Source organism: Procambarus clarkii, chromosome 32, assembly GCF_040958095.1.
Source record: "Procambarus clarkii isolate CNS0578487 chromosome 32, FALCON_Pclarkii_2.0, whole genome shotgun sequence".
NCBI lineage: Eukaryota > Metazoa > Arthropoda > Malacostraca > Decapoda > Cambaridae > Procambarus > Procambarus clarkii.
In genome coordinates, this window is record NC_091181.1 from 32,140,199 (window position 1) to 32,155,344 (window position 15,146).

General features: G+C 39.6%; 1 protein-coding gene across 2 annotated transcripts; it reads left to right on the forward strand.

Annotated features, from left to right (window-relative positions):
* Positions 1–1,109: 1,109 nt before the first annotated feature.
* Positions 1,110–3,433, forward strand: LOC138349496 (uncharacterized). Of its 2 annotated transcripts, none has more exons than XM_045744326.2 (3): positions 1,110–1,197; positions 2,491–2,602; positions 2,799–3,433. In XM_045744326.2, the coding sequence occupies exons 1-3, from the start codon at positions 1,150–1,152 to the stop codon at positions 3,302–3,304; spliced, it is 666 nt and encodes a 221-aa protein (XP_045600282.2). In that variant the 5' UTR covers positions 1,110–1,149; the 3' UTR covers positions 3,305–3,433. The 2 variants fall into 2 exon arrangements, with proteins under 2 accessions (XP_045600282.2, XP_045600285.2); XM_045744329.2 differs by having other exon boundaries at positions 1,158–1,197; positions 2,491–2,639.
* The last annotated feature ends 11,713 nt before the right edge of the window (positions 3,434–15,146 follow it).

Sequence of the window (15,146 nt, forward strand, 5' to 3'; positions counted from 1 at the left end):
TTTGCTCGAACCACAACGGAGAAAATGCTTCACCCACGTGTTCTACAAATACAAATAATCGCCAACAGAACCTAAACACCTAACCTAACCTATGCCTATATATGCACAATATGCTAATATGTTTTAATATTAATTTATATATGAGAAAATTCCCATTTTGAATGAACAGTATGTAAAAGTTTATGAATGTGGGGTCGATCGCTGGATGTAATGGACTTGAGTCGAGGACGGGTTACATATGCACGCTCTAAACGACTACGCCACGACATGGTCAAAGATTGCAACCTTGGGTACTACCGCACCCTCGAGGATTCCCGAGGCTTTCACTGAAGCTGAACCAGGGATTCACACAATTAGGTGAATTAGGCTCATAAGCGTACTAAGGCACCACAATAGCTTACTGACCAACCAGTCAGTATATTTTGATCCTGGACATTTCCCAGGACTAAAGCAAATTCTCTGCGTGTATATACACCGAGGACCGAGGATGAGCCCGTAGTGGACTTACCTGGCACAGGAGCGGGGCTGTAACTCTAATGGATGGGAGCGTGGAAGACACGGGCATTTAGTAAGGCAAGAGAGAGAGGTGAGGAGCAGGTCAGAGGAGGTAATTCCTAGAGGAACGTAAGAGCAAGACGAAAGGTAAGAGAACAAGAAGAAAGGTACTGATGGGATGGGTGTAATAATGGAGTGTAAGATGGGTGTAAGGATAAGAGAAGGAAAAGGAATAAGAAAGAGAAAAAGGTGGGGGTAGGCTTATGTCAGTCACGTTTGCTCTAACCTTTCTAACAAACGTGACCTAACATTAGCCTAACCCCTCTTTTCTCTTTCTTTATGGGCGTGGAGGGTGTATTGGGTGGGCGTGGAGGGTGTATTGGGTGGGTGTGGAGGGTGTACTAGGTGGGTGTGGAGGGTCTATTGGGGGTAGAAACAGCCTAAACTACTCTATCCCTTTGAGATGCATTTTTTCTTGTCTCAATAAACATACTTGAACTTGAGGGTGTATTAAGTGGATGAGGAGAGTATTAGGTGGGTGTGGAGGGTGTATTAGGTGGATGAGGAGGGTATTAGGTGGGTGTGGATGGGGCGGGGTAAAGAGGGCCGTATATAAGAGCGGAGCGTGATGGTGAGTCCAGTCACACTGTCGACATGCTCCCCACCACACACACGCTCCTGCTGCTGCTCCTCTCTCTCGCCGTAAGTCAATATCTCACACTAACTCAACCAACACTGCTCACCTTGACCCACGAAAGACATATATCTCTGATTTAACAACAAAATTAACGGATATTTTCATGAAAATTTCCAGTAATATAAGAACAATACATTTGCAAGAAAGGACAAAAGCTTCGTGTAAATAGGGTTAATCTTGGAGGTGTACACACTAGCAGGTAGAATCACATTAAGCGTCGCGAGATCGACAAACGATAATTCTTTACAATATGGGTAAGAGAGTTTCTTATAGAATAGTGAGTCTATTTCTTAAGAAATTGGTGAGACGTTGAGACAGAGTGGTGGAGCTGTTGTTTAGAATGGTGAGACTGCTCTATAGAGAGTAGTGAGGCACTGGAGAGTACAGAGGCACTGCTTTAGAGCCAAAAAGTTTTTGGTTGTGACTTTGATGAGGGCGGCAGAGCACAAGAACCAGGCCCCAGAGAGTACTAATGTGCCAGCCATCCTCCAATAATGATGGTACTATTTAGTCGAACGTAAAAAAATGGACTGTTGGACATACACAAATTTACGTTTTGTATTATTGAATTATTCCAAAGGGCATAATTAAAAATGGGAAACTAAAGAACTTAAATTAACCTACCTTGTCCAAGAAATCTTAGGGCCTAATATAGTATATATATGCTATAATATGCCTAGGAATGTTTAAGTTTTTCGCGTCATGTACAACATAAATAGCACAAAAAAGTGAACATCTTTGTCTTCAACAATATATTTTGGTACGTTCATCCATAGAGTTACTATAAGTACTATCTTTTTAAGAGGATTTATTATGCATACAAGCAACCTGTTTTCTGCGTTTACGAAGCAAGGGGATAATATCCACCAGACTATACTGCTTGACCTTGTACGCTGAGTTAAGTAGGCAGCGAGCAGACGCTGATTTGCAATTCCTGTTGCCACTTCTCTGCTGACCGTACAGTAATAAAGGGAGAACAGAGACTAAGAGCTTCCGAATCTCCTTCTTCTAAGAGAGAAGGAGATTTGGAAGTGGATATAGTTCCATCCGTAACGCCAGAGGCACACACAGGCAGGGTCACATCGGCAGCATATGGGACGTTGGCAAACATTAGAACACCTTTCTGTCCCTACACTGCCGCCACTATGCTGTTGCTGCTCTGCTGCTGCCCCTACACTGCTGCCACTATGCTGATGCCATGTGCAGTAGTTTCAACTGGATCTCTAGCGGTCAAATGCGCCCTGTCTCTGGAAACTCTAGGAACTGTGTGTGGATGACCTGTCTCATATTCCTCACAGGTGAGGCGGAGTGTACAGCTGTGTGCCCCAGACTGCACAGGTACTGACCCCGAGACCTTCGTCAGAGACCCCACCGACTGCACCAGGTACTACGTCTGCATCAATGTCAACGGTAAGGAATCCAAGCTCACTACAGTATATAATTAACAGTAAGGAATCCAAGTTCACAACAGTACATGTCTTTCATATCTTATATCTATTTGCATTATGCTTTCAAAAGACTTTGAAAAATATTTAATTCTTATATAATATTACAAGGTATCTCAAGATTAATTCTTAATATAAGTAACATTATATTGTCAATACAGGAGTGAATACACCTTCGGAGGTCCCACTCCAGTGTACAGACGGATATTACTTCAACGATGCCCACTCAATTCCCCGGTGTGACCCCATCGAAGGAGCCCCCGCCGGCTTCTGCTCCCGGCTCTGTGACCCCTGCATCCCAGACTGTAACGGGAACAACCCTGGCACCGAACAACCTAATCCCACAGATTGCTCTAAATTTGTCGTTTGCCTGACAGATCCTAACGTTTACTTAGAGAATGATTGTGACGTGGCAACCCCATATTATGACTTTAAACACAGCATCTGCCAGAGCGACGAGACCCTCTGCTACCCCTACTGTGATATCTGCGAGCCTCACTGTACCTACTCCGGCCAACGTGTTATAGACCCCACCGACTGTCATCAGTTCTACCTGTGCTCACCTCCGAACAAGTCGGTATTCCTATGTCCCCAGGAACAGGTGTTCAACACTGTGACTGGAGAGTGTGAGGATGGTGCTGTCTGTGAAACTCTTTGTCCAAATTAACAAGCACAACTATTTTAACTTATTGAAATGTATTGTTTTAATAAACTTTATTTACATTGATCTTAAAATGTTATGTTCTTTTTTACCCCAATGTCCTGAAACTCCTGAAATAAATATAATAAACATTTGCACACTTGCTTCAGTCCAACTTATCCTCAACTTATCCTTAACGTTACTCAAGTAAGTCCGACACAGTTTTCGACGGGGGAAACCTTGAGGAAAGATGCGGACAAAATGACAAACTGTGTCACTGTATAATCAATAGCGATGTTTTCTCAAGAAAAACAAATATTATTTTAGTTTTGCGCATTGTTAGATTTTAGTGTTTAGGTTTTGTTGGCAATTATTGGCATTTGAAGCAGGTGGGAACAGAATTTTGAGCGTTGAGATTTGAACAAAGCAAGTTAGTAAAGTACTGTTTGATACAAATGTGAACTCTATCAGTATAAATTCTTTTTTCATTCAGAGACGAGTACGACTTTTTTTATTGGATTATCGAGCAATTTGCCAAGTTTTACTACAGTGGTTGGGTAGTTTAACGAGGTACTCTAAATTCGGGTCACTAAGTTAAGAAATTACTCGGTAATATTAGCCCACAAAGTTCCTATTGATGACTGCGATGCTAAGTGTTAGGAGAGTTAAACTAGAGGGAAGAGTTGTTGTGATCCCCGCCACAGGTCACAGACGACACTGTGGCAGACTCATCACAGTGGCCCAAGGGAGACCTAATACTTATCGGTTACCCTGACAAAGACGGTTAAAAAACGTCTTATCACCACCTAGCGACACCCCACTCGCGGGGACACCAGCTCGCGCTCAGTATGGCCGCCATGAGTTCTGAACACTCTTGGTGCGTGTTCTGGGATTCAGTTTTCAATAAAAACAAAATTTTTTGGAGGAACGTTTGGTTCTCAAGAACTTTGATCGTATTAGGCAACAATGCGTCATCAAAATGCAGAGCGAAAAGTGGTTGATAATGAACTAATATGTCAGTGGCATGCAAAGTGAAAGGTACTAGATAACGCCCCTTTGAATTATCGGACTGCGAGGGTGTTAAAGATTGAGCATGTCATGGAAAGTGTAGAGACTGACGCTGGTGGTGTTGGTTCACTGTGATGATATTGTTGGTGTGGTGTTGGTTCACTGTGATGATATTGTTGGTGTGGTGTTGGTTCTGTGATGATATTGTTGGTGTGGTGTTGGTTCACTGTGATGATGTTGTTGGTGTGGTGTTGGTTCACTGTGATGATATTGTTGGTGTGGTGTTGGTTCTGTGATGATATTGTTGGTGTGGTGTTGGTTCACTGTGATGATATAGTTTGACTGTTGTGGTGTTGGAGATAATTTTGAGGGTGTGTAATTTGATCGATAACGTTCTAAAATATTGATATCTTTAATCTTTTTATCTAACATTATTTTTCTGTCTTCTGACAACTGTTTCTCAGTCTAATGAGTGTGAATAATGGGAAAATGACGACGAGAATGAAAATAATGAATAATAAGAAAACTTAACTCGGCAAGTGGTTTAAACTGTCTCCACCTGACACCTGAGTGGACAGCGCTTCGGATTGAGGTCCCGGGTTCGATCCCAGGTGGAGGCGGAGACAAATGGGCAAAATGTTTCTTTCACCTTGATGCCCCTGTTACCTAGCAGTAAATAGGTCCCTGGGAGTTATAGCCAGCTACTACGGGCTGCTTCCTGGTGGTGTGTGTAACAAACTGGAGGCCTGGTCGAGGACCGGGCCGCGGGGACGCTAAGCCCCGAACCTCAAGATAACCTCAAGAAGATAACGACCACAGAGTCAGTGGTTTCCAGACGAGAGTCCACAACGATATGTTTGACAAAAGTTTAAAAAAGATGTCATGTGAACGGCATCATATTGGCGCCTTGTGTGGGAGAGAAAAAGTGCAGTTTTGAGGAAGCTGTGACATGAGAGAGAAGAGGAACACCTGGGGGGAGATAAGGCCTCGTTTCTACGTCTCACTTACGGGGAAACAACATCTATTTTTGATAGATTTTTTAACTTGATACTGAAAATGTTTACATTTTGCTTCACGTAAAAGCAGATACATCAGTTTGAGAGACTATAGTACAGCCTGATGGGTGATAAGTGAACCATACTAATCTACAGTATGATACTAACCAAACTAATCCATCATACTAATCCACAGTATGGTACTAACCAAACTAATCCATCATACTAATCCACAGACCAGAACCAGTGAATTAAATGAACCACGAGTCCCCAGCAATCAAGCAATGGTAATGCATTGCTCGGTAAAACGGACATGCAATGCTCGGCTAGCTTTCAGTCAACATAGAATCAACATTATCAGCGTTAATAGTTTGATAGATCAACGTGGTTTGCCCAGTTATGGCCGAGGGCAGGAGGGGTGAGTAATTAACCAAGCGAGCAGTTGCTTGCCTGGTTCCCAGCGGTGGTGTTGATAAATATTCCTTGTGTCTGTCAGTGAACAAACTTGCTATGAGATCGTTGGGATATGTTCACATGGTATCTTAGGTCTCTTAGTAAAATAGAAAACTTATTCGTGTTTAACCCGACGGCTGAGTAATTCAATGAGGAGAAGCCTAATTCAATGTTGAGAAGCCTAATTAAATGTTGAGAAGCATAAATAAATGCTGAGAAGCTAATTAATTGTTGACATGGGCACCTTGAGAGGGTTGTACCTCACCCGTAAATAACTCTACGGTCCGCCCCAGCCACGTTTAAGTATTCTCTATGAACACTCAAAATATACAAAGAATAATTCCCATCTGGCAACAATGCTCAATAACAAAATAAACCTTAATTTTGTATGTTGGCAACACGGCGAGACTATCAAAGTATCGTACACACACGAAAAATATAATATATTGCTAGGCAGCTACTTTTCTAAATTGTAATACCATATTGACTCAGTTCTCAGTTTATAACTTGAGTTTTATAAGTTTCAAGTTACTACGACTAGGCGTTCTCCACGTACTGAAAGGAAATCTATAAATCTATATATTGTAAATACACAATGGATACCGTACCGTCGAGAAATTATTGATTTTTTAAATAAAATATTAACATTAAATATTGGCATCAATGATAATTACGTTTGATCGAAACACTGTAGACATGATGTTAAAAAAATTATAACGATTATGATAATGCTGAATCCTCTTTATAATAAAAACGTAAGAAATAAATATTTAACTCGAACAATTTCAATCTTGTTTCTCAGATATTTTTATTTGACGATTTTTGTTTATATTTTATTAATGCTGATAAACAGACAACGCATATAGTTATATGCATAATTCTTAACAACATCTAAATTACTATGATAATACGATAAATTCCCGGATATAACACAGGCGTCTACACTATCTAGAACAACGGATTGTCAGTAACAGGGCAGGCAACCTGGCAGACGGCCCCGTCCTCCCACAGTCCAGTTTCCCGGTTGAACACCTGGTCGTGTGGGCACGGGAAGATGGCCTCCTCTGCAGGGTTACTCCCATAAAACTCGTGGCAATTCTGCGGGTTAAGGATCAGAGAACCCGTTTCCGTACAGTGCGGCTAGCAGAGGGTCGCAGTAGTCCGCAGGGCGGCTCACAGGGGTCCACCAACCTGGTTGACCAGTCCAGCAACGAGGAGGCCTGGTCGAGGACCGCGCCGCGGGGACGATAAGGTCCGAAACCATCTCAAGGTAACCTGGTGGTAAGGTAGTCGTCGTCCGAGCATGAAGTCGTAGAAGGGCATGTCAGGACTACACCCCACTTCGATGATGTCGTCCTGGAGGCAGATGTAGTCGGTGGGGCAATCACTGGGGTTGGGCGTGGGCTGGCCGTCTGCGGTGCGGTGGGGCAGACGTAGGTTGCAGAGGTTGGAGTAGAATCCGTCAGGGGTGTTATCCATCACGTCACAGCTAGGCACTGCGTGGTTGTCGTCGAAATACTGTCCGCCGGGGCACTCGCTCGGGTAAGTTGAGGGCACTAATCCCCCTGCAGGAGAAGCTCCACATGTGAGTCATTAACGTTAAAAGGTTTTTAGTCATAAATAATTAGTTAAGTTCGGAGATTCCATTAATATCTCGCACCGGAAAATAGATGCAAACAAAACCCTTGTGAGCTCCCAACACCAGACTTCGGTTACATCACTTACATGCGCTTAAAAGCTGATTAAGACAACACCCCAGACACCTGTGAGTAAGACGGGACCCCAGACACCCGCAAGACAAGACCCCAGATACCTATGAATAAAACAGGACCCCAGACGCATGTGAGTATGTCACCATGGATACATAACTCTGAGCCATAACATTAAAATTATTGTGTTTAGATCTCTCTTTCTCGACCAGTTTCACCTCCTTGTTGGGTTGAATGTAAACAGCTCTATCAAGTATACAGAATTATTCATTTTTTGTTGATGAAAAGCAGGATCATCGTCATACAGATTTACTTCATTTCAAATATACATTTATATCTGGCCTTTAATCCTCACAATGTTATCCCTATAAACGTTTGAAATTTGTTTTCGTGGCATAAAACAGAACTTTAGAATAGAAACTTTAGAAGCCATGAGAATTATGCTATGATTGACATACTGACAATGGAGTTGAATCTGAAGAGTATTGGGGATAGAATTTCAGAGATAAATGTAGCCTCTGCCATTAGATTAAAACACTTTAGCGCTCCTGAGTCGTAAATAAACGACGCGTAAATAGCGGTATTTTGACCAGTAGTTGCCAGAGCGTCGTAAATTTACGCGCGATTAAAAAATATTTGTATAAAATCCACTTCTTATCCAATCGACTTGGGGTTAGTATGAAAATGTTTGCCATTAAATTTCCGTTTTCTTTAATAATCACATGGCCTATTTGGGAGAACGGCATTGTATTGTAACTTAGTGGAAATACTATTGTATTGTTGACACGGCGAGGGTAATCGCCCACTTCACACACTCTTGGTGTGGGCCGCGATCATGATTCTACATTTATATGAATATTTCCGTGTAGGGAATTTAATTGCGATCACAGTGATACCAAATTTAACGTTGTAGGACAAGTGTGGAGTTGACAACTCTGAAAAGAATAGAAACATTTCGTCGCTGTTTGGAGCTCACGGCTAGTTTATTTATTTATTTATTATTTATTTATATATATACAAGAAGGTACATTGGGTATGTGAGAATACATTGGATAGTACAGTATTTACATTCTTGTAAAGCCACTAGTACGCGCAGCGTTTCGGGCAGGTCCTTAATCTAGCAGATAATTTTAAGTAGGTAATTTCAATCAGAATTGATAAATGATAAAGATACATTACAAGAGAAAAATGAGATGAGAGAGATAAGTAAGTATATTAAAGCACATTGTTATATTAAAGCTCTGATTGATTACATTGACAGCTTGATTAGTAATTTAAACAAGGTTAATAGACACCATACAGCAGGTTGACAGCACATATAAGACAGCAATGATCACAATGGTAAAGATGTTCAGAATGGGTACATAAAGATTGGGAGACTGGGTAGCAAAAGATACAGATAAACAAGATTTATAAACACCATACAACAGATTGGCAGCACATATAAGAAAACAGCAATGATCACAATGGTAAAGATGTTCAAATTGGGAACATAAAGGTTGGGAGATTGGGTAGCAATTGATACAGTGCAATTTTAAGGCAAAAAGTGAAAAACTATGAAGATGAAATTAGGTACTTTTTAGTATTGATTTTGAATGATGTAAAAGTTGGACAGCTTTTCAATTCAGTAGGGAGTGAGTTCCATAAACTGGGTCCCTTTATTTGCATAGAGTGTTTACACAGATTAAGTTTAACTCTGGGGATATCAAAGAGATATTTATTTCTGGTGTGGTGATAATGGGTCCTATTACATCTGTCCAGGAAGAGTTTCAGACAAGGATTTGCATTTAAGAACAGGGTTTTGTAAATGTAGTTGACACAAGAGAATTTGTCGAGTGAGATTATGTTTAGCATGTTTAGGGAGTTTAACAAGGGGGCTGTGTGTTGTCTGAAAGCAGAATTTTATATTATTCTGATAGCAGATTTTTGCTGGGTGATGATGGACTTGAGGTGGTTTACAGTGGTTGAACCCCATGCACAGATACCATAGTTGAGATAGGGATAGATTAGTGCATAATATAGAGAGATGAGAGCAGAGTTAGGAACATAATATCTGATTTTGGAGAGTATACCAACTGTTTTAGAGACTTTCTTAGTTATGTGTTGTATGTGGGTACTGAAGTTGAGTCTCTTGTCTAGGAATATGCCAGGAAACTTTCCATCATTTTTATTGCTAATGTTTACATTGTCAATCTGAAGCTGAATTGCATTTGTAGATTTGCTTCCAAATAGGATGTAGTAGTGATCGATGTAGTTCTTTAGCTTTTTGTGTGATTTAACTCATGCTTTGGTTACATATACATATGTTCTTATAGATCATTCTATTGCGAACACTTTGGTACAAAAATGAAATCTGTACATCGAAAATTAAGGTCAGGACAGTGAAAAAGAGTATGCACTTTTCAGTGTTGCCGCTCGGTCACCCGAAAACGCCGGGCACAGGAGGGGGTATGTTCAAGGGAAACTATTATGTTTAGTATGTCACCTATGCACGTAACTAATACTGGCAACCCGGCTGTGTTGTGGGGCTAGTCTAGCGGGTGCCAGATTGGGCTACAAGTAGCGAATTGGGCTACTTTTGAGAGCCCCCGCGCTCCCAAATTTTTAATTTCGCTACTTGCTACTTTTTGGGCTAATTTAAAAGCAAGATGTGCTAATTTGGGCTATTAATGTTAAGAATGTACGATTGCGAGTTACATGAAAGTAACTAAGCTATAAATAATTGTAATTAATAATAATTGTAAATATTAATTAATACTAATAATATTATTTAATAAATTAGTCCCAATTCAATGCAGAGTTTTCTTCCAAGCACAGAAACTTGTAAATATAAATACAAGATAATAGATAGATCGATAAATAAATAGACAACTTTCAAATATTGCAACAAGTAATGGCAAGAGTAAACAAAACTAGACAGTATACATTACATATGAAATTAATAATGGATGAATGATAATAAATTGGTGTATGTTTGTATGTATACCAGACAAAGTCCATTTAATGGCAGAATTTAGCCATTTTGTGTAAAAACTTTTATATCTCATATTATTAATTGTAACAGTAACCGAAAAAAAGTCATAGTTTGTATATACAAGAGAAGAAACAGAGAGCCATGAGCTAGAGCGATGTGCTGAGTCCATAAGGAGGCCGAGCTTCCAGAAATACCTTCCTGTGATTGGCTGTTGCGGGGAATACCAACACTCTTTTATGAATAAAATTTAAACTAAGAAATAGGTCCTTGTGCACAACAACAAGGTTGTTGTGAAAAAGAACAACAATTTCTGTTTTGCACCTGACAGAAATCTCCATCTAACTGAATAATTTACTCGAATAAGAGGGCAGAGCAGTGTATCATTATTTGTGTCAAGGCAACCCCCAATAATGACGTCACAAGTCAGGTAGCCAGCCCATGTTTCTGTAACATTTGTTATATCCTGTAATATTTAATTATCACTTAATTAACACTTTAAATAATTAACACTTCACTTTTTTGGGTAAATTAAAGTTAAAGCAGAATTCCATAAGCAGGACTGGTGGGCTGAACTAAGATGATTTACTAAGTGGATGGCACCTATAGCTGATCCCTTCCTGTGATTGGCTGTTGTGTGTATGTCAACAAAGAGTTTCTACCAATGATATGCCATTTATTATGCACCCCATACCATCTGTGGGCGGAGCTTGGAACCTCCTACCCGAGCCCAACAACCCGCCTTATGGGTTGCTGTTTGGCTATTTATAGTGTGTTGGAAAAAAACTAGATGGCGTTAGTGGTATTTTGTGGGGTAATTTGTTATAAGTGTAATTTGATGTCAACAGATGGCGTAAGCTGTATCTTATGGCCACTATTAACCTGCCAGTTAATAGTGTTCTCGTCTGCCGACAGATGGCATCAGCTGTGTTATTATTACTTCCGAATTCCTTTTAAACACTGATCCACAAATCCCGTAGCTTATTATGATAAGATTTTATACTATTCTGGTATTAGATAACAATTAATTTTCTTTTATCTGCTGTTGAGAATATCATTATATAACGTCGGCTTAGGATGTACTGTTCTTTGTTGAGATGGCCGTAATATTATTAAAACAACAAATGATGCATAAAATAACAGCATTTCACACCAAAAATACTTTGATATATTGAAATTTGGTAGTGAATTCCAATCTAGGAATCTCCTATGACGAAACTGTACTGTGTTCGCTTTAGCCGGGTATACTGTATATAACAGTTAATGATAAATCATTGTGTAGGGGACAGGCAGCCAGTGTATATATACAAGTTAGGCTTATACCGGTCCCACAAAGGTGGAACTATGGAGTAAGACTGGGTGCTGCCTGGGCTGAACTTTATCACCCTTACAAGCACAATTTTTTGTTAAATCTTCACAAGGAAGAACAACTGTAAATGTTGGAAAAGTTTATTACAACATACAAGCTAAATAAACCAGTTCAGAAACTGAGGAAATAAAGCTGCCGAAAAGAAACATTACAAAGTCCACTCAAGCAGAGTGGTAGACATTCTGGCCAAAACAGGAATTTCACACTGATCTTAATGCTGATATGTTGATGTAATTATCATAATATAAAGATGTTAAGGCAGGCTGGTTTAGTTCATTTTGTAGCGAGTAGATTATCCCAATAATATACTCGCTCCAAATATAGTGTTAATATTCCTATCAACCTTTGGAGATGAATGAGGTGAGGCGTTGCCCGGGCAACACGGTGAGGTGTTGCCCGAGCAATATAAGCAGCAAGAATAGCAAACATTAACTAGTCTACTTTCAAGTGTGGTCTAGAGCAGACACTTGCGAGATACTGTACCAACGCTCAGTGCGCTCAACTCACACCAACGTATCACCTGTGTACTTCTGTATATTCGACCAAATATATATATAGTATCTTAGTGTCTGTGTTTATTTGTCACCATACTTTACGTAATAATAGAACCGTTACATTGGTGACCCCAGAGAGTTTCGACGATACCCAGCCACGATGGACTACAACATGGACTCTCACTGGACCTCCACTGCTGCTGCTTGCTGTGGACCGCAGAAACCTGTCATGGAACGTTGCCAACACCCTTGCCATAGCTATGATTTTCATCGCGATCGTCTCTGCATTTTCATCTACTACGGCTTGCTGCTCCACGATCACTACTCACTCATCTGGCAGCTTCATCAGTAACTACATAATGTGTGATCTACAGCCTGTCTTGCCGACTCTCCGTCGCTGCCAGGGCACTGCTTGTTCTACAGGGGCGCCCACGAAAGCACCCCATACCCATCTTGTGGGCGGTAGCGGAAAGGGTTACAGAGGCACATAATGGGCTCAGGGACTGAACCCCACAATTTATTTAGCTAAGCAAGTTACAATCTTGATGAGCTAGTTACAAAATTCAATAGACATCGTCACATTAGGAAAGCCTTTTTATTTATTAAATAGTATAAGGATAAATTAAAAGAATCTAACATAATTTGAGTTGCTCACGTGGCTCCCAAAAATGAGGTGATTTGATAAAATAATTATGCCCAAGATTACCATCATAGTGCCGTCGGGATGATGGGCAAATAGCCTCGGCTACCATCATCTTATGTACGGTCGTGATGGTCGAGTGGTTAAGGTCTCCTGTACACCAGTTGCATAGTGCCCTTGGCAGTATGGGTTCGAGTCACTTATGGTGTGTGTTTTTATTTTTTTTTCTTTGAGATATATACAAGAGTTGTTACATTCTTGTACAGCCACTAGTACGCGTAGCGTTTCGGGCAGGTCCCTGGAATACGATCCCCGCCGCGAAGAATCGTTAAGTTGCATATATGCCTGGGAACCATTCAGGCTTGTTCACACACACATATATATATATATATATATATATATATATATATATAAAATTTGAGAAAATATATTAATTCAGGAAAACTTGGCTTATTAGGCAAATCGGGCCTTGCATAGTAGGCCGAAAAGTGCGTTCTGGCTACTAGGTACGACATATATATATATATATATATATATATATATATATATATATATATATATATATATATGTCGTACCTAATAGCCAGAACGCACTTCTCAGCCTACTATTCAAGGCCCGATTTGCCTAATAAGCCAAGTTTTCATGAATTAATGTTTTTTCGTCTACCTAACCTACCTAACCTAACCTAACCTAGCTTTTTTTGACTACCTAACCTAACCTTACCTATAAATATAGGTTAGGTTAGGTTAGGTAGGGTTGGTTAGGTTCGGTCATATATCTACGTTAATTTTAACTCCAATAAAAAAAAATTGACCTCATACATAGAGAAAAGGGTTGCTTTATCATTTCATAAGAAAAAAATTATAGTAAATATATTAATTCAGGAAAACTTGGCTTATTAGGCAAATCGGGCCTTGAATAGTAGGCTGAGAAGTGAGTTCTGGCTACTAGGTACGACATATATATATATATATATATATATATATATATGTCGTACCTAATAGCCAGAACGTACTTATCAGCCTGCTATTCAAGGCCCGATTTGCCTAATAAGCCAAGTTTTCATGAATTAATATTTTTTCGACTACCTAACCTACCTAACCTAACCTAACCTAACTTTTTCTGCTACCTAACCGAACCTAACCTATGAAGTTAGGTTAGGTTAGGTTAGGTAGGGTTGGTTAGGTTCGGTCATATATCTACGTTAATTTTAACTCCATTAAAAAAAAATTGACCTCATACATAATGAAATGGGTAGCTTTATCATTTCGTAAGAAAAAAACTAGAGAAAACATATTAATTCATGAAAACTTGGCTTATTAGGCAAATCGGGCCTTCCATTGTAGGCTGATAAGTGCGTTCTGGCTACTAGGTACGACATATATATATATATATATATATATATATATATATATATATATATATATGTCGTACCTAGTAGCCAGAACGCACTTTTCGGCCTACTATGCAAGGCCCGATTTGCCTAATAAGCCAAGTTTTCCTGAATTAATATATTTTCTCAAATTTTTTTCTTATGAAATGATAAAGCTACCCATTTCATTACGTATGAGGTCAATTTTTTTTTATTGGAGTTAAAATTAACGTAGATATATGACCGAACCTAACCAACCCTACCTAACCTAACCTAACCTATCTTTATAGGTTAGGTTAGGTAGCCGAAAATGTTAGGTTAGGTTAGGTTAGGTAGTCGAAAAAGCATTAGTTCATGAAAACTTGGCTTATTAGGCAAATCGAGCCTTGCATAGTAGGCTGAGAAGTGAGTTCTGGTTACTAGGTACGACATATATATATATATTTTTCTTATGAAATGATAAAGCAACCCTTTTCTCTATGTATGAGGTCAATTTTTTTTTATTGGATTTAAAATTAACGTAGATATATGACCGAACCTAACCAACCCTACCTAACCTAACCTAACCTATATTTATAGGTAAGGTTAGGTTAGGTAGCCAAAAAAAGCTAGGTTAGGTTAGGTTAGGTAGGTTAGGTAGACGAAAAAACATTAATTCATGAAGACTTGGCTTATTAGGCAAATCGGGCCTTGAATAGTAGGCTGAGAAGTGCGTTCTGGCTATTAGGTACGACATATATATATATATATATATATATATATATATGTCGTACCTAGTAGCCAGAACTCACTTTTTGGCCTACTATTCAAGGCCCGATTTGCCTAATAAGCCAAGTTTTCCTGAATTAATATATTTT

What these genes read in the sequence shown, in the direction of transcription:
- LOC138349496 (XM_045744326.2), top strand. Translation starts at nt 1,150, where the DNA reads ATGCTCCCCACCACACACACGCTCCTGCTGCTGCTCCTCTCTCTCGCC. An exon ending in TGCTGCTCCTCTCTCTCGCC is followed by an intron (nt 1,198 to 2,490) that starts GTAAGTCAATAT and finishes TATTCCTCACAG; the next exon opens with GTGAGGCGGAGTGTACAGCT. An exon ending in CGTCTGCATCAATGTCAACG is followed by an intron (nt 2,603 to 2,798) that starts GTAAGGAATCCA and finishes TTGTCAATACAG; the next exon opens with GAGTGAATACACCTTCGGAG.